The sequence below is a fragment of the Leishmania major genome, chromosome 16 (genome assembly GCF_000002725.2).
Source record: "Leishmania major strain Friedlin complete genome, chromosome 16".
Classification (NCBI taxonomy): domain Eukaryota; phylum Euglenozoa; class Kinetoplastea; order Trypanosomatida; family Trypanosomatidae; genus Leishmania; species Leishmania major.
The window spans coordinates 635,085-655,800 of record NC_007257.2 but is presented as its reverse complement, the minus strand read 5'-3'; the positions used below and the strand labels follow the sequence as shown (position 1 = coordinate 655,800).

Sequence of the window (20,716 nt, the reverse complement as noted above, 5' to 3'; positions counted from 1 at the left end):
TTTCCTTGGGGGAGGGGGGTATCGGCACTAGACGGCCCTCCGACACATCCTTTACAGCAAGGGTGTGTGCGCGGCCGTTGTGTCTATGAAGTGTGGAAAAACAGCGATAGGGTTTGGGGCAGAAGCGGAGGCCGAAGAGAGAGAGAGGGGATAAGATAAAGACGCGCGGCGCAGCGACTGTGGAACTCCTCCATCGACCTCGGCAGCCTTTGGAAGACGCGCCGAAGGGAAGGGTGAGTTGAAAGACAACAGAATAAGTCAGGGGGGCCCACAGCCGGGGAGCAGGCAGACGGAAAGGGTAGAGGGAAGCAGCGAAGACTCCACATGATAGGCACGAACAAAAAAACGCCGTGAAACCTGCAGTGGCGCGCCTTTGACCTCTTGACACACACACACACACACACACACACATACACACATACACAGGCGAGCACATGCGAAATGAAAACAAAAACAGCATGGAATAGTCGACTCGCTCCACGTAGAGCCTCAACAACAAAAAGCGTAGCCCCACCCCGCCCCGCTCAACCCCTACCTTCCCAGGCAGCTGCACCCGCCCACAGCTGCGTGTCCGTCCACCTCGTTCTCCACGCCCTCCTGTCCGTTCGTTTGTGCCCTACTCACACGAATGAAGCGGCGAGAAGGCGGCGCGGACGACTTAGATGCCGGCGAAGAGGGAGTCGAGGTTGATGAACAGGTGGTCGATGCGCTTGTAGATAGTCTCCACAGCAGCGTTGAGGGGGTCGACTGGGTCGGCCACCTCCTGTACCGCCGGATCTGCCGCCTCCGCTAATGTGTACAGCCGGCGATCCACGCCGAGGCAGCGGCGCGCTTGGTAGTAGTGGGCATCCTTCACCCGAGCCGGGCAGCCTGGCGCGTGCGGCACATCAAACAGTGCGCGGTAGTACGTGAACTGTGTTCGAACTGCCTTGACGGCAGCCGCGCTGCCGCCGCACTGGTAAAACTGCCGGATAATGCCGTAGCACGTCTGCGTGAAGCAGTTGGCGACGTAGTCTACCGGCAGCGACTTGCGGCAGCTGACGCACACGTATAGGTCGAACCGGTCTCGTTGACTTTTCTGGTCAGCGAGCACCTCCATCACGCGCGTGTGCGGATTGATTGGGGTCATGAGGCGGCAATGTGTGCATGCCACCTGCAGGGGCACGGCTGCTGGGAAGCACTCCTCTAAGTTTCGACTCTGAAAGAGGGAGCTGTGCGAGAAGTCGTTCATCGTTTCCGCCTCTTCTTCCTCCAGCTTGGCGCCGGTGTGGCAGGCGATCCCCATTGCCTCGCTTAGCTGCGCGTTTGAGAAGCCCTGAATGTGCTCGCACAGGCGCATGACGGGGGGATAGATCTGCACGGAGAGATACCACTCCGAGTCAATGCGCAACTGGCTGTTCTGCCGCACTTCCTCCACATGAAACGCCTTGTCGCTCAGCCGGTCGCCGGTGCAGATGACGTACGGGATCAGGTCACCGACGCGCACCAGCTCCTTACGCTGTTTCATCCGCAGCGCAACTGTGGCGTGAGGAAAGCTGTTCCCACGGTACGCCTCCGGCTCCTTTGTCAAGCTCTTCGAGATGACAAAGTTGTCGAGCGTGTAGCGCCCGGCCCGCACCTGCTCCGCCACATCCCGCATGTAGTTCATGACGTAGTCCAGAATGTCCTCGCTGCCCTCCGCGTTCAGCACGCGACTCAGCACCGAGTCACACACACTCTTTGAGAGCGGGCACCAATCACGCCGCACCATATCGAGCCCCTTCACCTCCTTCTTGTATGTCTTGCCCTCGCCCTGCCAGTCCGTCACCGTCAGTGCGGCGTACTTTTTCTTCTTCAGCAGCAGAATAGCGCGAAAGACGCCGTCAATGTCGATCTCGAGGCTCTGGTAGCGCTTGTTGATCTTTGCCTTCAGCTCCAGTCCGAGGTCCCTGACAGCCTTGATGTCGTTCTTGATTCCTGTCTGGATCATGACGGAGTCGGTATCGCCGTATATCACGCGCAGGGAAGGGTTCAGCTGGGGGATGAGGTCTACCGTGCTCTGCAGAGCTAGACGGCCTTGCCGCGTGACAAGCTCAGCGAGCGGCTGAGCGTGAAAGCGTGAGTACTCGAAGCCGAGGCAGCCGTACATGCTGTTTGCCGTTAGCTTCAGCGCCTTCTGGCGAATCTCCAGCAGCGCCAGGTTGTTAGCGTCCTTCTCTGTCTTCATCAACCGCTTCACCTCGCGACGGCTGTCTACGAGACTCTTGATCACCTTCGGCAGCACACACTTGTGCAAGCACGGAGCGGAGAGGCCTGCTGCGGCGCACGAGGCACAGATGAGGTTCTCCGGTGGTGGCACATCGATCTCGCTCCGATTTTCACGATCGACGGTGGTGAAGCAAATGTTGAACTCCTGAATCAGCGACGGGTACAGGGAGTTGAAGTCGAGGAGGAGAATGTAATCCGAGTAAAGGCCGCACTTGGGGTCGAGCACCATGCCGCCTTGGTACTTGGCCTTCCGTTTGCCATCCTCCTCCTCGTCGTCGTGGCCCCGCTTGAAGTCCTGCACATAGCGATCAGGGGTAATGAACTTGAGGTCGTGGAACGTGTGCAGCAGGAGATACTCGATGCGCTCGGAGCGAGCACCGAAGAGGGTACGGCTCCACAGGTTTCCTGCAATCGTGGTGAGGCGCTTGGTCAGTCGAATCACATCGAGATGTGAGACGACCGCTGTGGACAGCACAGCGCAGTTGCACACCTGCAGCAGCACATCGTAGATGTCGCGCGATGCCGACAGCATCGCAGGTGTGAGCACCGAGGTGCCAGGCTCGAAGTTGTTGCTGCCCTTTGTAATCCCCTGCAGCTGCATCTGGTCTGCAAGCGACAGCAGCCTGTAATTCACTGTCTTGTAGTGCTCGCGCGAGAGTGAGTAGGAGTCCACAACAAGGCGCCCGATGCACGTCTCTTTTTCCTGATTCACGTTAGTCGCGGTTCCCTGGAAGCGCGGAAGTCGTTTCAGGTCCAGGCGGCCAATGGTGGACCACGACGAGATGTTCAGCTCCTGGTATCGGCGGAGAAGTATATCCAGGGTGAAACCCAGAAAGTTGTGGCCAATCATCATGTCTGCATCGATCTTGCCGAGTTGTTGTGCGAACCAGTCGAGCAGTGCGCGCTCGTTGGCAAAGCGGCGCACGCCGGGTAGACCTTTGGCGCTGCAGTAGCTTTCCAGGTCGATCGGCAGAGGGGTGTTCATTGAGGCAGGGCGCACGCCAGTTAGAATACTGTCAGGAATGTGGCGGATCGTGCTCTCGATGTTGACGTCTTTGTAGATGGCAACTGATGCGATGAGAATCTCGTTGCAGGCGCCTTTGCTGTCGAGCTGGGTATGTATCTGAATGCTTGCAAGCGTAAACGGTGGAACCGGCAGCTTTGTGTCCTCTGCGCGAAGGTTCTTGGGGGACTCGACACTAAACTCAAGAGCGCAGTGCGAAATGCGATTCGGCGACGCGACAAGACCGCTGATGCGCAGAAAGCTGGGGCCTTTCAACTTTCGCTTGATCAAAAATAGCTCCAGTAGGGACGAGGAAGCGCCCATGATGATCAGAATATGGCGAAACGGTCCCTTCGCATTCAGTGGTGGGTAGCGGCCAGGATATCGCAGTTTGGCCCATTGCGTCTTTTCGTGGGGTACACCTGGCACCTCAAAAGCGTAGTAGCGCTCCACAAATTTTATGCGCCGCTGCTCTATTCCCTGGTTGCGGCAGATGTCGTTGATTTCCTTCACGACATCCTGCTGCGAGGAGCCCGCTTTCGGTAGAACAAAAACGCTGCGGTACATGTTGCGCACACGCACGCAGCACGATAGGTAGGAGGTGCGCCCGTTCTTCTCCACCGCCACCTTTCCAAAGAGAAACAGTGATCCAGGGTCGACAGAAAGCGTGTGCGGTTGCTCACGAGCGTCGAACCAGTAAAAAAGGCCTTCAGTCATTTCCTCCGACTTGTATGGCACTGCTGGCGACACGAACTGCGCAGCGTCCGTCTGTGGTGCCAACGTTGCGGCAAGCTCAATGGCTTGCTTTGGCGTTTCCTCATTTTGGTAGCCGGCGCCATCGCCTGCTCTTGGGTTTGGCCTTGGGCGAAGCGGCTTTGCACTTCGGTCTCGTTCAAAATTAAACGACTCCTCTTTCAGTGCAACCACAGTCGTGTTCTCTTCGCTCTCGTGCTTTTCCTGGGCGATGCTCGCTGCCGGCGCTGCCTCTGCCCTCGTCAGCCTCGCTAGGAACTCGTCGGCGGTCAGAGTAGCCTCTTGCGCATCGCCGCCATCGTCGGAATCACTCTGGAGCTGCAGCAGGTGCGACACGCCGATATCCTCTGCGACATCGACATCCTCGTCAATGCGGTACCGCTTCAACAAGCGCTCCATGTCCATGTCGGTCATCGACTGGGCAAGAGTCTGCTGCTTCGGCTTTGGGGTCGGTTTTGCACCCGATGAGGGCTTTCTCAGCTTTTTCGCTGCTTTCTTCGCTGAGGGGAACTGTGGAATGGCAAGGTCGCCGGACTCTGGGATATTCTCGTCCTCATCCGACTGAAACATCTCTTCCCTCAACGACCTCCACTGATCCTCCTGTGTCTCGTCAAAGTTGGGAGCATTGGGCTTGCGGGACGGCCGCCACGATGCTCCATCATTGCCGCCCGGCATGTTGTGCGTGGGATACAGAAGGGTGAGCGTCTATGATGCCATTTGAGTCTATCTTACTGTACGGCTTGAAAGCGGATGAGACTTGTGCCGCAGTAAAGCTACTCACTAGAAGCACGAGACAGTGAACAACCAAAGAAAAACAGGACAAGCGTTCTAGTGTGGCGAGCGGTGATGAGTGTGACGACGTGGACAGGTGCAAGAGGTAGAGAAGTAAGGGTTGTGCTCCAAATGTCATGCAGCCGTGCGAGCAAGGCCGAGACAACTTCGGCTGGGGGCCTCTGTATCCTGAGGGTACGTGACACACATGGGTGTGCACTTCGAAGCGTACAGGCATTTCTCATTGCCATGTTCCTTCGTTTTCTATCGTGCGAGGTTCATTTGTTCGTTCAACGGAATAATAACCCCAACAAATTACAGCCCACCCTGCAAGGTTAGCGGAGACCTTCAGCAAAGGAATTACATGCACCACGAAGTCGTACGAACCAGGGCACGGGTGCTCTAGAACCAAGCAAATCTGATCTGCAGATGCCTAGTAAAAAAGGCAAACAATGTGACACTCTCATAGCTAGCGAGCCTTTTGAGATGGGTGCGGCTTTCGCAAACCTCTCGCTTAATCATCTTCTCTGCAAACTAAGCCAAGGCGTTGTGCGTTGCGAACGGAAAACGCCAACTGGCGTGCAAGGTTCACCAATGTCACCATTTCCGATCTATCCAAAGTGATCCGCTCATTCTCCGGGTTCATTATGACCTTCATTGCTACTGCAATGCCTTTCGTCTCCAATTTGCCCCAAATGCGACACTTCTCACACGTCACGCAGTCCATCAGGCGTGTCACGTTCAGCATCATCGCTTTAAACTGGGGGATCAGAGACCGGGCCTTCTCAGACTCAAGAAACGCCCCCTCATCAAAGGTGGGAGAGCATAGAAGGCGTGAGTTGAACAGCTCTTTGATGTTGTCATGAAGCTGCAGGTCGGTAAGCGTAGCCTCACCTCTAGCACCCGTGTTGAAGATGCTGACGTTATTAGTGAAGAACGATCTTGACTTGGCGAGTGCGCGAAGGGTGAACTGGTAAAGAATATACAAGTTGCCCACAAAGTCAGGAAACGGCGCGATACGCTTGTTGTACATCTCGCAGTTTGGAAAGAAAGAAATATTTGGGTTGTTGTAAATGCCAGCATTGCGTTGAGGTGAAGAAAGCTCGGGGTCCTTGTAAAAGCTCGTGCAGACGTGAATGTTGATGGACATGTGCAGTCCGCTCAACAGCGTCCGCAGGATGGACAACTCCTGGCATGTTCCGCCTATGTCCGACGACAAGCAGTTTTCGGCATAGATGGCACGCCACACCTGCGCTGCAAGAGGACCAGAGTATCCTGTGTTGCCCTCGGGATTGGATGCCAGGTCCACGTACTCCGCCCCGTCGTCTGCTTTCACCCAATCTCCCCAGTCTTCAAGGTTCACAGGCTGAAGCACTGTCTTCGCAACGCTGCCATCGGGGGTGTTGAGCTCGCTCATATCCTCATTGGCGCGTAGGGCCTCCGGGATGGAATGTTCGTCACATTTGCACACATCGCAGGTGTTTTCGGCGCTGGTGCACAAAAGGCTTACTGCCCAGTAAGGGCACGGTTTTGCGCTGTTGACCTTGAAATAGCGAAAGTAAGGTGATACTGTGATACGGTTGAGAATATCGAGAAGTGATTTAGTGCCTTCATCGATCTCACCAGGGGAGGAGTGGCAATACCCATAGTCCAGCTTTGTAGTGTCCAGCACAATCAGAGGCTTCACGGGGTTGTCGAAGTCCACAGCAGGGCCAGCCGTTGTTTTCGGTGCCTCGTGCGTGAAAACAAGGAACAGGACGAGAAGCACACTGCAAGCGCACTTAATAGTAGCCTCGATATTCATTCGACACATGCGCACAACAGAAATTGGTTGTTTCTCTGAAAGAATCGAATGCGTGTAGAAATGCAGAAACAGAATGAAAGATGGAGAGACGAAAGAGCGAAAGAGCACAGCTGAGCCTTGGATCAGCCGAAGGAGATAAATAGAGCATGTCCTCCAAGCCGATGCTGAAGGGGAGTCAAAAGAGAAAAGCGAGTGGCGTTTGCTGGAGGCAACAGGCTGCGTTGACCAGAATATGCTCAATCGATGTCGATTCGGAGAGTGTGATCCGGCACTACAAAGCAATGCAGACATGGACAGGAGCAATGCTTCCTATACCCAGTACACTGAGGTGGTAAGAAAAAAGGCTCTTACTGTGATTCAGATGTCATGAAAGTCACCTATACTACCGATATTCACTCACATACAAACAGATATGATGCCCACCATCGGTTGAAAAGGAAAACAGCACACACGGTGGCGATGTTTTTTTTTTCGTGCTCTACTCGCGGCAACAAAGGCGGACACTACACACCCATCCTCTGCTGTATGACGCTGCAATTCGACAACCTGGAGAACAGCGTACATAAGCTTCCGCGGCGCGCATCCCGTCTTTGCAGCACCGTCAGCGGAGGCTTTGGGTCCCTAAAAACTGACGAAGGAAAAGACCATCTGAATGGCGGCGTATATGTATGTTACGACAATCTCGGCGTCCATGATGAATGTCGACTATTGCGAGAAAGCAAGTGCGAGCTGGTGTTGAAAAGGGATTTGAGTAACAGATTCTTCATGGAATCGTGCAGCGGAAGGAGACAGCGATACGTAAGGAAGAAGAAAACCGAGGTCAAGTCAAAAAAAATAGATAAGCAAGCGCTGCCGTGAAGATAGTGGGGAGGGGGGGGCAAAGGCGGCTGGTTGAGGGTGCGATCCACAACTTTATCCTCTAAATTCGAATGCAACGTCCCTGCTCGAAACCTTAAGACCAGAGGCAGATTGTACAGCTTGTCGGCCCCAATGACTTTATGAGAGGTGCCCGACGTATAAAAGAGATACTGAGAGCAACATGGTGCCTCCCAAAACAAAGCTTATGCAGCTACTCTGCAAAGAATAAAACGGCGGTCGCTCTGAGCAACATGCATTCCTGCTTTTGCTTCTTGTCTGAGAGCTGCTCCCCTTCTCAGCATTGGTACAACTGACATTAGGACATTGAAAAAGTCGAGCTCGCTTGCGAGAGCAAAGCGACAGGAAGAAGGAATGTTCTGCGAACGTGAAGCGGCGGCAGCCTCTTGCGTGGACTGCTCAACTCTGCGCTTGCAGTGAGAATATTTCCGCCCCCCCCCCCTGACGTCTTCAGCCCCTCCTTGGTGCTCGTTTGCTTCTACAGTCCCATTGGTGTTTGGCAGAAGCATCGCTGCGACGCTCAAAAATGAGGCTCTGTTGCCGTCGCGCGAAAAAAAAACACCAAGATCTCAACGGTTTCTCAATCAGCAATAGCAAGCGCAAAGAAGCCGTGCTTGCTACTGCACCCACGTGTCGAGAGCACCACACAGCCACTGAAGAAGTCAGGCCCTGTCGGTTCAAAGAGCGTATAAACTGCCCTGCACTGCATCATGTCAGACCTTCAACCTTCCCTTGTCCTCCCCTCTGCTTGCCCTCTAGGTCGCCCAGTACATATTCATGTGCTTCAAGAACTACTTCGCTGCAGGTGCTCGCAGGGCGGTGCTTTGGCGAAAAGGTCGCGCAGATGGTCGCCTCACCGGCGCACAATTTAACAAGCGCGTTCGGACACCTTTTCACGAGAGAACAATGATGAACGAAGTGAACGGTAATACCAAACGTCGAGCCTACAACGCGTTTGATTCTACCGTTGTTCGGCAAGAGCTCCGTGGCGCTAGGCGAAGCACCAATTATTCTCAACTGGCTTCACAAAACGTCTTGCGTCAGATTAAAGCTGAGAAACGACAGCAGCAAGGGTCCCGCTCTTCTAGCCGTAAGTTTCTCCCTCTCTGAAAAGTCCCACTTGTCTTTTTCTTCTTTTCTGAGGGAATTCGTTGCTGCGTAGCTTCGCCCGTTCTACGAAGCTGAAAAGCTGCGGTGCTTTTTTGTTGTCTGCTGCTACCAACGCTCTACCGGAATGATACGCGAAGCGAAACGAGATCGAACCCTCTTCTCGACACTGCCTGCAAATACATCACCTGCAATTGGTTCAAGGTGTTACAAAAACGGGCAATAACCGGTCTCCGCGGGGTTGATTCGATCTTGTTGAAATGCCTTCAGCCAGTACGGTTCTCCGCCAATTTGCGCCTTTTCACCCTCTAGAATGAATGTGCACGGGTGTCGAATCTTAGCACATTGTTTGTGTTGTGAGCAAAAAACGCTTTTCATTAACGGCGCAATATGTGTCCGTATTTCACTAAAAAAAAAACAAAAATAGAGAGCCTAGTCGGTCTGCGATGCGGTAACTCACGCATGTGCTGCCCGAACTGCGCGAACAAACCCGCCACTTTCACCGGGGTGAAACAAAATGAAATGTTTGGCTACTATGATTTTTTTTTTCGTTCCGCATGTTCGTGCATGGCAATCATTTCGTTAGCTCTATTGAACGTAGCATTAGCGAATTGAGATATCACTTTCACTCGAATACTTCATCTTATATATATATATATATACTTGCACCTCTTTGATAATATGTACCATCTATATCTATCTAATCTATATGTATATATATATATATGCATATCTATATATACGTATATATGTATAGATAGATATATCTTTTTTTGTCGTATCGTCGTTGAAGGCTGAGACAGCTGCAGGAGAATTAAGTTTCTTGCGGGGTGTTGCAGGCAACTTCCCATATTCAAGAATGCAAATCATCTCGACTGCATTATAGACTATTAATCTTCCATTTTACTTCACAGCCATACACTACATCTAAAAAAAAAACATAGAGCCATGTCTGCAGAAGCAGTGAAACGACAAATCCTTCTTTCCGTGGATTCTCTGGCCATTTCTCTCAACCGAGTTCCCTCTTCGTCTAGCATTTTTGAGGCATGCGCGGCGGCGAAACTGCTTCGCAACCGACTCCTGCGCGAGCGCACTCGCGTTGTAGAGCGCATCGAGGAACTTCGAGAGCGTCAGATGTACAATGAAGCCAGTGATGAGGATTTCGACTATGACAATGGCGACGCTGAAGCGCAGCTTGCCGGAGGCGACGTGAGTCGCACAGAATTCGTATTTATGTGTGAAATGATGGTGGCAGAAAAGCTAGTCGTACCGTTGCTCTTGGCGCATGGAATGAACTTCAGTGACACACTGCTTCCCCAGCTCCTCAAGCTGTTGGCGGTAATGCTGTTACCGATACCGCGCTTTTCGGCAAACGAGGTTCTCCAGAAAGATATGCTGCAAAAGATAAAAATGCGCTGTGGCACAGACGAGTTTTTTGCGTTGCTAGTGCAGTGCGTAGCACCTATTGCAGAAAAGCGAACAGCAGGCGAGCTGCGACTTGAGGATGCCATTATTCTTGAGATTGTTCTCACGGTAATAACGTACTTGCTGGACGGACACCCAATGAACACGGAGCGAATTGTTGGTGCTTTCTGTCGTAACCACGGCGTCGAGCTCCTTCTAGTGGTGATAAACCAGAACTACTCCCGGATCCACGACATCAACGCGGCTGCAAATAGAGATACAAACAACGAGGTCTTGAACAGCTTGAACGGTATAAAAAATGAGAGCCATGAGAGAGATACAAGTGGCGTCGACCTCAAATTCGATCAGGTGAGGGGTGAAATTCACCTCGAGGAGGAAGGGAGTGATGTCGATCTCGAAGATGATGACTCACTGTCCGCATCGCGATCCTCAGATATGATGCACAGAGCCCTTGACCAGGAGTATCAAAAACAAGTCGACAATCTCCTGGAAAGCGACGAACAGCTTTGGAAGTGGAATCGCCTTGTTCTGGGTGCAATGGCAAGCATTATCTGGTGTGTCCCCGCAGAGGAGCTGGCACATCTGACAATGCTGGGTCACACGAGTGACTCCTCGCCAGACCGAGTGCTTTCCTCACTTCTAAACGGCCAGCATTTTCGTGACTGCAAGAAAGCAAGCGACAAGTGGCGTTTTGTGGCTCGCAGCCGCAATGGAGCCGTCGCTTCCAATGGAATTCTTGTTCGTCCCTCGTCTGGAAGCGTGACAGGCGGCCGAGCCATTGGCACTGTCTTTTCCTTGCTAGGACCACGGCGAAAAGACCCACTGGAGGCGATGAAGGATGTTGATCTGCGCAAGCGTGGCCGCTTTGTCAAGGGCATGTACCAAGACCTCACGCCGCAGTGTAATATTCCACTGCCCACGAAAATACAGCTTTCGCACCAAAACAGCGCTTTTTTGAGTTTTGGTTTCGAACCGCTGAGGGTGATGACATTCAGCAAAGTGCAAGATGCTGCCGCAGCCGTCGAGCGTGCCACAAAGGAGCATAAAGAGGTCGTTGTGGGATACAAGGGTTCTGGTGAGACAGTGGAGGTAACGTCGCCTCTCGACAGCGCCATGTACCAAAACCTGGGTAACGTGTTGCACTATATGACAATATGTCGGTGTATCCTACGATACGTTAGGTTTATCACTGAGCAGCTGAAAACGGAGCAGCAGTCGTTTCCGGTTGTGTTTCCGCAGCAGTGGCATAGTGTCTCGGCGATTATTTCACTGGACAACGTGGAGTTAGGGTTTTCTGTCCTGAGCTCCTTCCTCGATTGCACCGATATTCGCCGTCGTGAGGATGTCTCGATTGTTGTGGAGTATTTGGCCGAGATACTTCTCCTTTTGAATTCGCTGCTGCAGGGCGAGATGGCTGCCGATCCTGCCGTGCAGGTTGCCGCTCACGCCCTGGCGTCCTCTGTCCTCTACAAGGAAGAGAATATCAAGGTCGTATTCGGCTTGCTGTCTGAGTACTCGAGATGGGTCATTGCCATTCACAAAGCCCAAGTATTCACACTTTTCACGTTTTCAGTCTTTCAGCTGATGGAAAAATGCAGCTACAAGGGAAACCTCCTTCTTCCGAAGCGTTCGAAACAGCAAAAGAAGGCAGTGCCGGCGGACGAGGCGGAGGATATGGGTGGCGTAGAGAACCAAGGCGACAACGAGAGTGTCGACTCTGCCGCTTTGGAGGATCTCTCTGAGGAGATGCTGCGGGGTATGGCAGACATGATTGACGACGAAAAAGGCGATGACGACGCGTGGCGGCCTGACTTTGAAGCGAGCGTGCAGAGCAGTGCCGCTGGGGAGCGAAAGGTGCCGTCTGCAGCTGCGGACCTTCCCGAGAAGACATTTGAGCCTGTGGGTGGTAGCTCGTCCGTGGACGGCGATGGGCTGGGACCGTCGGAAAGGGATACATCACAAGGACGACTTCCCTCCATTGCTTCAAGTAACCGCACCGCCTTGTCGACAATGAGCTCTGAGCGGGAGGTGGCCGTTAGCGGCTTTTTTCATCGTCTGGCGTCGCCGAAAAACATTAGCCTCGTGTACTCAACTCTCCGCCACTGGCGCGTGAACGACGCAGACGTTAACATCGCACTAACTTTTCTGATGGACGCTTTGGTGCGCCATAACTGTGAGAGCGTCTTCTTCAACATCGCATTTTTACTGCTGATGCGGGAGGTGCTCGTCAACGGCGAGAAAACGCACGCTCCGCTTTATGCTGTGTGTGATCGCATCGTGTACGACTTTTTCAACCCTTCGTTTGCAAAGGCGCAAGATGCCCGTGCCGCGTCCGTGCTTCAACATGAGGTAGAGAATGGCATGCTGAGCGGCGCGCAGTCCTATCTCGGGTTCGAAGTTTCGCTGCGCTGCACGCGCGCGTTGTTCAACCTGGGCACACTCGATTACACGTACATTGAGGAGAAAGGGATGTCGCATCTGATGAGCTACACGGCAATACCGCTTTCGCATGAGAACAGCGACGCGAAACGAGAAGAGCTCACGGCGGTCGCGGCTGAGACCATTAGCACACGCTCTCCAGACTTCAGAGCACATTGCCAGTGTCGAACAGCGACGTCCGCCGGCGGCACGAGCCAGCGAGATAGCTCCAAGTTAGCTTCCGAGGTGGAGGACGGTGATGAGCGGGCGGTGCTCAGTCAGAGCCATGCGGCAGGGGATGGCAATGACAAAAGGGAGCGCGGATGGAAGTGGCGCCATCGTCACGGTCACGGCGAGAAGAAACGAAGGCGGCACGAGGTCTCCGATGCAGTGGCTGCCGACGACGACGACGTCAGCGGCAGGGACAACGAGTCCGCCACAGACATGACAGAGACTGATGACGGGGCAGCTGCCACAGCGGCCCAGCTGGGTGCCGTAGCGGCGCCCTTATTTGATGCCGCGAAAGGAACGTCGGTGATCTAAGATGCTCAGTAGTATCTCCCTTTTCTGTTTTCTGCGTGAATCTACACAGCAACCTGTAAAGGTGTATCATCTCCTCGTGGCTGTATATTCTTTGGTACTATTTCTAGTACCCCTGCTAGTTCCTGGTGACTTGGGACACCTCAGCGTGCTATCAGGGCCCGGCGCACCCTCCGTGGTGGGAAGCCCGGCAACCATGCAACCCCTGCGAAATGCCGAGCCACCCCTGGCGGTGACAGGGCCGAGCGCCTACAACATAGGGAGGCCAGGGCGACCTATCGCTACTGATGTCGGCCGTGTCAGATCCTGGATGGGGTTGCAGGTCAGAGAGACCTGCGGCAGTGGACGCGCTAGTGCCGTCCATGCGAAGGGCGGGGTGCCAGCGTGACTCGGACGCGTCGCACCCGGCCCTCACACTGCCCTTGCTGGTGATGCGGAGCCTGAGAGCCACCCCGAGATGCATGCACCAGGGGTGGCGACCGGCAGGGTGCAAGCGGCTGTGAGGAGACGTGCGAAGCGGAGGTGAGTAGAGTCTGGTGCAGGGGCCGCGCTCTCAGATGACTGGGCCGGCAGCATTCTAACGCGTATCTCCCCGCTGCACTGCACCACGCGGTGGGGGGGCCCTGTGGCAGGCCCGAGTGGGGCGGCGTTTTGAACTCGTGCTGCACAGCAGAGAAACGGGCATCTTGAAAGAAGACAAACGACAAGTTGCGTCATGGCGAGTGTAGGCGCGTGAGGCACAGGCGCCCCTCCCCCCTCCCCCCTCCTGCTCCTCCTCTGCCGGTTTGATTCCGAGCCTCTCTACTTTTCCGTTGCCTGCATAGAAGAGTTGCCATAGGGGAGATCACGTAGCTGCAAGCGCTACAGCGAAGCGGAACATGGCCGTCGCGTAAGGAGGAGCCCACCCGTGTTCGTGTGTGCTGTCCTCCCTCTCCACAAAGAGGCGTCGAGGTAGGGAAGTGTCACAACAGTCTCCGATTTTGGCGCGGGGCGGTTTGTAGGGGAGACTGCTTGCTAGATCGCGGAAGAGGCGAGGGAAAAGAGTGCGGAAGACGATCATCTTCATCGTCTTTCACTTGCGCGACTTTAGCGCACTGTTCGTGGTGAAAAGATGTGGCAAAGAGTGTGAGTGCACAATACTCCTTCGCACAGGTGGCGCACGCAGGCCCTCTGTGTGCTTCTCATCTGTCGCGATTCCGTTCATCTCTCCACACTCGATGGTGCCTCTATTTCCTTGCTCCGTTCCCTACTTTGCTGTGTGTCTCTGAACCACAACACTGACGACATGCTTGCATTCGAACGTACACACACGCACACACACACATGTATGTGTCTCCAGTAATGCGACGCCCAAAACCCCACTCCCTCCAGATACACGTACGACGACAGCGCCTTGAGTCAACACCACCCGCTTGATTGGTCCTCCTCAGATTGACTGGGTGTTCACAGGGACGCTCATTGCACCAGCAATTGACGTAGTATTCTCCATGTCCCAGAAGACGCAGGAGGTGCTCACGCAAGAGGAGATCAACCTCCGAGTGCGCCAGGGTCTGCAGAGGCGCAAGAAGTGCTCCCTGTGCACCCAGATCTTCTACGTGAACGAGCTGCCCGGGGCCATCACGCACAAGTCCATCTTAGAGCTGCGCCAGAAATGGGGCATGGACGTACGTCGAGGCGAGTACATGCCGCCGCCGTCGCAGCTGTACAAGCGGGAGGAGATTTGCATCTTCTGCATGCAGTTCTTTGACACAACAGGATCGATGCAGACACAGCAGAAGCTCCTGGCGTCCACCCGTGACGGCATCTCACCGGCGCTGACATTGCGGTAAGGCTTCCATAACGGAGGAAGGTGAAAAGGGGCCAATGGTTTAGTGCTGGTGCATTGGTGCAGACACGCACACACACACACACACACACACACACACACAGATACACTCTTTCTTTCTCTGCGTGGGCACCTTCTCGCAAGTTGGCAACACCGCCGCCGTTGTGTCCCGCTGTCACGCTTACCTTTGTGTGGACAAGCACTCCGCATCCGTTTCCACTGCGCTTCTCTGGTAAAGCCCCTCCTGCCTTTGGTCTGCGCTTGGCGTTACGGCGAGACCCACTCCGCCGTGATGGTCTCCTTGTGTGTGTATATGCGTGTTTGCTCTTCTCTCCTACTGCCCCGCCCCACCCTCGCTGTGTGGGCTCGGTGCCACGGATGTAGACGAGCGACGGAGAGAACAAGAGTCTCTTGGAGCTAACATGTATGTGTGTCTATGTGTGTGTGTGTCACCTTCTATGAGGGAGCGAGCGCGAGACAGGCGTCGAAGCTGATGGTGCGTCCCACAGAGCAGCCATCTGTCTTCTCCGCCTCTCTCTCAACACCCGCCTTCTTTATTTCCCTTTCTTGTGTTTCGTTGTTCCCCCCCCCCCCTCCCTCCCTCCCCTCCTCCTCGCTTTTGCTGTGATGAGGAGCGTTGTTGAATGGATGTTTATGTGATTGAGCGATGGCCTGCCGGGGGAGGCCCATCCCAGCTACCCAACCAAGGAAGCAAGCATGTAGTCACCCACGTGTCAACCAGGGGCAGAGGGAGCAGACAGGTTTGCTCCAAAGCGCCGCCCCTTCGTTGTCTGTCTCTCCTCTCCCCGGAAGCACGGATCGACCTGCGATGGCGACGCGGGACGAGAGAGGAGGGAGGAGAAAGATGATGTCCGAAAGGGCTCGCGAAGAGTCCTTCTGTGGGTCTCTCTCTCTGACCCCCGTGTCTGTCGCCGCCTTGTGTGCGTTGCCAACGCCTCTTCACCTTGTCAGCGGCGTGCCTGCGTGCGCGCGTCTGCGAAGAAACGCGATGCCGACAAGTGCCGCAGTGGCCAGGGGAGAAGAAGGCAGCGTCAATGCTTCTCCCGGCTATACCTCTCTTCTCGCGGGTGGCTATGTCCATTTTACCGAGCGGAGGGGCGGATAAGGAGAAATGCCATCATGACCGATGCTCTCGCTCGTCTTTCCCTCCTCCCTTTCCCCTGCTCTACGCTTACCGTCTGCCTCTGGCACCCCTTTGGTTCTCTCTTGGCGCTCACCTGCCGAGACGGCGCGCACAGGACGCACACATACACACACACACACAAAGCAAGGGAAGTGCCGGGGCAGCCAGCGCGTCTGTGTCTACGTCCGTGTGCGCATCTCCCCTCGCTGCCACTTTTGTTGTCTTCTCCCCCACACCGCTCAACCGGCCCTCTCTCTCCTGTCGCCCAGCCTTCACCCCCATATTGCATCACGCAGTCACAGACGCACTTGTGCACACGCGCACAATCGCGAGACAGAGCTGTGCGTGATGCTCCGCTGCCCATCGTTATGGCTTAGCAAGAGGACGCCCGGGTATGTCTTTTGGCGTCAGAGTAGCTTGACGGAGCTGGAGCACTCGAAGCGCAACTACCTTCTCTCGGAGCGTCCAGTGCCGCTGGGCGAGATTTCGCGGCGGATGGCTCGCGTCAAGTCCCGCTACGAGGACACGCGCGACTTTCATGAGCGCAATCTGCTTCGTGGTGAGTACAAGTACTTCACGGGCAAGCTCTGCGACCTGCGTGCCGCCCGCCTCGGTGATATGGTGGTGGTGCTGCAATGTGCCGCGTTCTTCGGCTTCTGGGATGCGGCGCAGGTCGACCAAATTCTGGCGGAGCTCTTCCTGCAGCTGGAGGGGATGGAAGCGGTAGAGCTCGTCGCACTTTTTGCCTGTATGCCGCAGCTGCGCCGCCAAGAGAGCGAGCTGTACCGCCGCGTGGCTATGGAGCTCGTCCCCCTCGTGCCAGACCTGACAACCGAGGAATGCCTGGCGGTGTGTCGCGCCTGTACCGCCGAGACGCCACCGGAGCTGACGGAGCCGGTGCTGCGTGACCTCACCGAGCACCTAGAGGAGATTAGCCCTGCCCAGTGTGTGGAGGTGCTGGACACATGGAGCGTCTTGCCAGCGGCCGCGCAGCGTCGGGTTCGTGACGTCATGGAACCTGTTCGGCAGCGCGCGTTGTGTCACCTCGAGGAGCTGGAGTGCATGGATATCGCAGTCTTGTTCACGTGCCTTCAAGGAGCGGTGAGTGTGGGCGGGGCAGATCCGATTTTGTCGGAGGCGTTGCAGCGGCGCCTGCTGAAAGCATTTGTGCGCGACATATCCCGCGCGTGCCCCCGCTCCACAGCGATGCTCTTCTCAGCAGTCCGCGGCACCCACTCGCTTGCACTGGAGTTGGCGCAGCAGATGGCGGATCGCGCGCTGTTTCTGTCCACAGACTTCACGCCTGCCGAGCTGCTGGCAGTCTTTCGTGTCTACGTGGAGGGCTTGGTCTCCCTTTCTGCCTTGTCTGCAGAGCTGCGAACGCCGGCGCTCCCAGCTGGTACGGCGTCACGGGTGGATGTCACCGCCGCGCTGCACGGCTCTCTCTCCAGCGCTGCTCTCTTGACTTCTCCTCTTTCCCTGTCGTCGCCGTCCGCTGCACGCCAGCGCGTACTGGAGATGGAGCAAGCCGCACAAAGTCTCTCTACACTGCAGCGTGTCGGGGACGCGCTGTCGGCTCAGCTCGTCGAGATGCTCGACAGCGCGTCTGCCTACCTCTCTGTGGCGTCCCAGCTTGAGATTGTGGCGCTTTACGTGGATGCCGTGGAACAGCTGGCAATGGGTGGCACCATGGGCGGCGGTGACACGTGCGGTGGGTCAGGAAGGGATGCCACCGCGCATCTGCTGCAGCTACTACCCCAGTCCCGACGGGCGTTGCAACTCGTGTCGAGCAAGCTGATTGCTAACATGAAGTCCCTCTCCCTGGCCGAACTGCTTCAGCTCCTCGAACAGGCGAACACTCTGGGCAGTGCCGCTGTGCAGGATGCCGCCGTCGCGGCTGCTGTGCAGGAGCTGATCACGCGCGACATCGATGGCCTCACAACCGAGTCCGCATTGGCGCTGGAGCAGAGGCTGAGGGCCCTCACTGAGCTCAGAGCAGAGCATCAGCGCCGCCTGTCGACTGCGCTCATCCCGAAAGTGCGCCGCTTAGTTTAGGGTGCGCAGGGCGGCATGTTGTTTTCGCTTTGCCCTTTGGCAGGAAGAGGCGCTAGAGGGAGATATGCGCGATGCTGGCCCACCGGTCGCATAGCCGACGCTGACGTACACGTACCCACGTGCGTCTGGAACACGTTTACGCCGCTGTCCACGGCCCTCTTGGATTTGTATGTCCCCTCCTGTGTGGGGTGTGCGGGTTCGTTCCGTCGCGGGTTACTTCCTGCGTCACTCCCTCCCTCCGTCTGTGCTTGCGTGACTCGTTCACCTCCTTCCTCCCCGACGCCGCTGCACCAGCAGACAGCGGCGGGGGTTTCTCATCACATCCCTAGCGTTTCACCTGTGTGTCTGAGCCCCACCCCTCTGCTCCACTCTCCCTCTAACATTCTTCTCACGCTCTCACTCACACGCATACTAACGCCCGAGTAAGACCAAGTAACCACAAAACCAAGCGTAGAGAGACATCCTCTGGCGAGACAGCACGCGATCAAGGCACTGTTGGCGGCAGTGGGTAGCGGAAAAAGTGTGCGGCATGCACGCACTCACGTTGTTCCCATCCCCTTTCACCTTCCCGACCCTCTTTTCGGTCAAGGCACGCAAGCAGGACGTGCGCGGAGGAGGGGATGAGTGAGTGAGGAGGCTGCTGTGCTGAAGGCGTATACCTCCCCTCCCGCCAGCATCACCGATCTCTCCGCCGTTGTGATGAGCGGAGTCCGCGTGTGGCGGTTATACAGCTTGATCCTCTTCCTCGATCTCCACCCTCTCGGTGTATCACACGCTGTGGCCCGCCCGCCTCTCTCCCTCTCTCCAGAAGTGAGCGAATAAAGAAGCAACCGAAAGGAGCCACACGCCTGCACACAGCAGCTCTCCCATCCCCCTTCTCTTGCCATGGCTCGGCGGTGCAAGGGGGCACAAACACACGCACACACACACACACGTACCCGCTGACCTCCTTACGGCACTTGGACCCCTCGCAACGGTCGTCTGTATCACACCTCTTCCCTTCTGCTTTCACCCTCCACCCTCCATAGGGGCCGCCCTCGAGCACTCTCCTGTTGTGTTCTCCGCTGCCGCATCATGTCCTTTCTGCGAAATCGCTTCCTGCACTCCGCGTACGACGAGCTTGTCGTGGTCGGCAGCCGCTGGACACGAGTACTGGCTGTGTCCGTCGATGCCGGTGAAGTGGGGCCGCCGCACGTGCAGAGCCACCTGGCGCACCCCATCATTACTGTTATCCCGACGCTGCACGTAGCAGGCATCAAGTTCTACGACCGCGTGCTGGAGTACATTGACCACGCCGTGAAGCGCAACAAGGACACGTTGGTGCTACTGGAGGGCATCTGCGACAGCGAGGCGGCTGAGAAGCAGCAGATGCAGGAGTACCAGGACATCATGCAAAACGACGCCCTGCGGCAGACAATGCTTGCCAAGGCTGACGACAACACCCTCTACTCACCCGAGGTGATGAGGGAGATTTGCCAGGAGGTGGGCATCCGTTACGAGCTCTTGCAGTCGATGGAGTCCACGGTGCGCCTGCAGGAGTGTTACCTGAAGCCCAAGCTGGCTGCCATGTGCGGGCTGAACCTGCGCAACCACGCCGACTTGCACATGCGCGATGTGCAGCGCCTACTCGAGGAAGAGTCCGCGAGGCTTCAAACGCTCGGCGAACACCTTCCATCCAGCATCGCGGTAAGCCAGCTTGGCTCCTTCCCTGTAATTCGCAAGCACCGCGAGCGCAAGGTGGCACAAGTGGCGCGGATGCATTGTACCCGCTGGTTCGAGCAGGAAACGGACGGCGAGGTGATCATCCCATGGGGCTACTTCCACACCGAGGCAATCATCCACTACATCTTAGAAGGAAACAAGTCTGTTAGTGCTGCCGTCGACACCAATGGCGGCGGTGTCGCTTCCTCAACGGGCGCGAGCGGTAGCGCTGGCGCCGCGTCGCCGAGTGATAAGGCAAGCACAAGGAGCTCCACGGGCCCAGGGGGACTGAGTGCCAAGGCAGCCGCTGCAGGTGGTGGCGCTAGCGCGGCCGTGACAATCGAGCACGCCCCACCACGACTCGTGTTCGTGGAAGCCGATGAGCTGTTCGCCAAAGTTCCCTTCAGCGTACCAAAGGAGCTTATCGAGCGGGCGCCAGAGGTCGCAGACAGCAGCAAGTGCAGCTGAGGACTTGCATCCTTTCCTCCGCATTCTTTTTGGGGTTTGCCCTCCTTTTTCTCTGCATCGCTGCTGTGCGAGTGAGGGGCGGGTGCGAGTTGTGCTGCAGTGGGCTCAAGTGTGTGTGTGTGTGTGTGTGTGCCTACGCTAAAATTACAGGATGCGGGCAAGGGTAGCGCACACCCTGCGCAAAAGGAGGCTGCATCCGCTATGTGGTAATGGGGAGACGCACGCAGGTGAGCAAGACAGCGCAGCAACACAACAGAAGATGGGACCGCGGCCCAAAGAGCGAAAGGGTGGGGAGAAGGAATGATCGAGCGTCTGGAAACAGCTCCCTTGCCTGGTTGATTCCCTTCGCCGACGAGCGTGCCCTAATGATGAACAAAGACGGTGACGGTGGGCAAAGACACTCGCACGTGAACTCGCACGCATCTGCAACGCTGTGCGTGCGCGATCGATCCTCTAGATGCGCGTTTCTCGTATGGGACACGCACGTACACCTGGCAGGCGCTTCCATACGAGTACCCCGTGTTCGAGCGACTCCTCTCTCCCTCGCTCTCGCTCTGGTGTACATCGCCTAGGCTGTTG

The 20,716-nt window shown here is 56.0% G+C and overlaps 6 protein-coding genes across 6 annotated transcripts; 4 read left to right on the top strand and 2 right to left on the bottom strand.

The window, feature by feature from the left end:
• Positions 1 to 658: 658 nt before the first annotated feature.
• On the bottom strand, positions 659 to 4,678 carry LMJF_16_1540 (putative DNA polymerase I alpha catalytic subunit; the record flags this gene model as incomplete). The annotated part of the gene is made up of 1 exon (XM_001682185.1): positions 659 to 4,678. The coding sequence occupies one exon, from the start codon at positions 4,676 to 4,678 to the stop codon at positions 659 to 661; it is 4,020 nt and encodes a 1,339-aa protein (XP_001682237.1).
• Positions 4,679 to 5,288: 610 nt separating this feature from the next.
• On the bottom strand, positions 5,289 to 6,587 carry LMJF_16_1530 (putative endoplasmic reticulum oxidoreductin; the record flags this gene model as incomplete). The annotated part of the gene is made up of 1 exon (XM_001682184.1): positions 5,289 to 6,587. One exon carries the CDS (start codon positions 6,585 to 6,587, stop codon positions 5,289 to 5,291), a length of 1,299 nt encoding a protein of 432 aa, XP_001682236.1.
• A 2,922-nt stretch (positions 6,588 to 9,509) lies between these two features.
• On the top strand, positions 9,510 to 12,947 carry LMJF_16_1520 (conserved hypothetical protein; the record flags this gene model as incomplete). Its single annotated transcript, XM_001682183.1, has 1 exon — positions 9,510 to 12,947. One exon carries the CDS (start codon positions 9,510 to 9,512, stop codon positions 12,945 to 12,947), a length of 3,438 nt encoding a protein of 1,145 aa, XP_001682235.1.
• Positions 12,948 to 14,431: 1,484 nt separating this feature from the next.
• On the top strand, positions 14,432 to 14,773 carry LMJF_16_1510 (conserved hypothetical protein; the record flags this gene model as incomplete). Its single annotated transcript, XM_001682182.1, has 1 exon — positions 14,432 to 14,773. One exon carries the CDS (start codon positions 14,432 to 14,434, stop codon positions 14,771 to 14,773), a length of 342 nt encoding a protein of 113 aa, XP_001682234.1.
• Positions 14,774 to 16,261: 1,488 nt separating this feature from the next.
• On the top strand, positions 16,262 to 17,968 carry LMJF_16_1500 (conserved hypothetical protein; the record flags this gene model as incomplete). The annotated part of the gene is made up of 1 exon (XM_001682181.1): positions 16,262 to 17,968. The coding sequence occupies one exon, from the start codon at positions 16,262 to 16,264 to the stop codon at positions 17,966 to 17,968; it is 1,707 nt and encodes a 568-aa protein (XP_001682233.1).
• Positions 17,969 to 19,042: 1,074 nt separating this feature from the next.
• Positions 19,043 to 20,137, top strand: LMJF_16_1490 (conserved hypothetical protein; the record flags this gene model as incomplete). Its single annotated transcript, XM_001682180.1, has 1 exon — positions 19,043 to 20,137. One exon carries the CDS (start codon positions 19,043 to 19,045, stop codon positions 20,135 to 20,137), a length of 1,095 nt encoding a protein of 364 aa, XP_001682232.1.
• Positions 20,138 to 20,716: the final 579 nt, after the last annotated feature.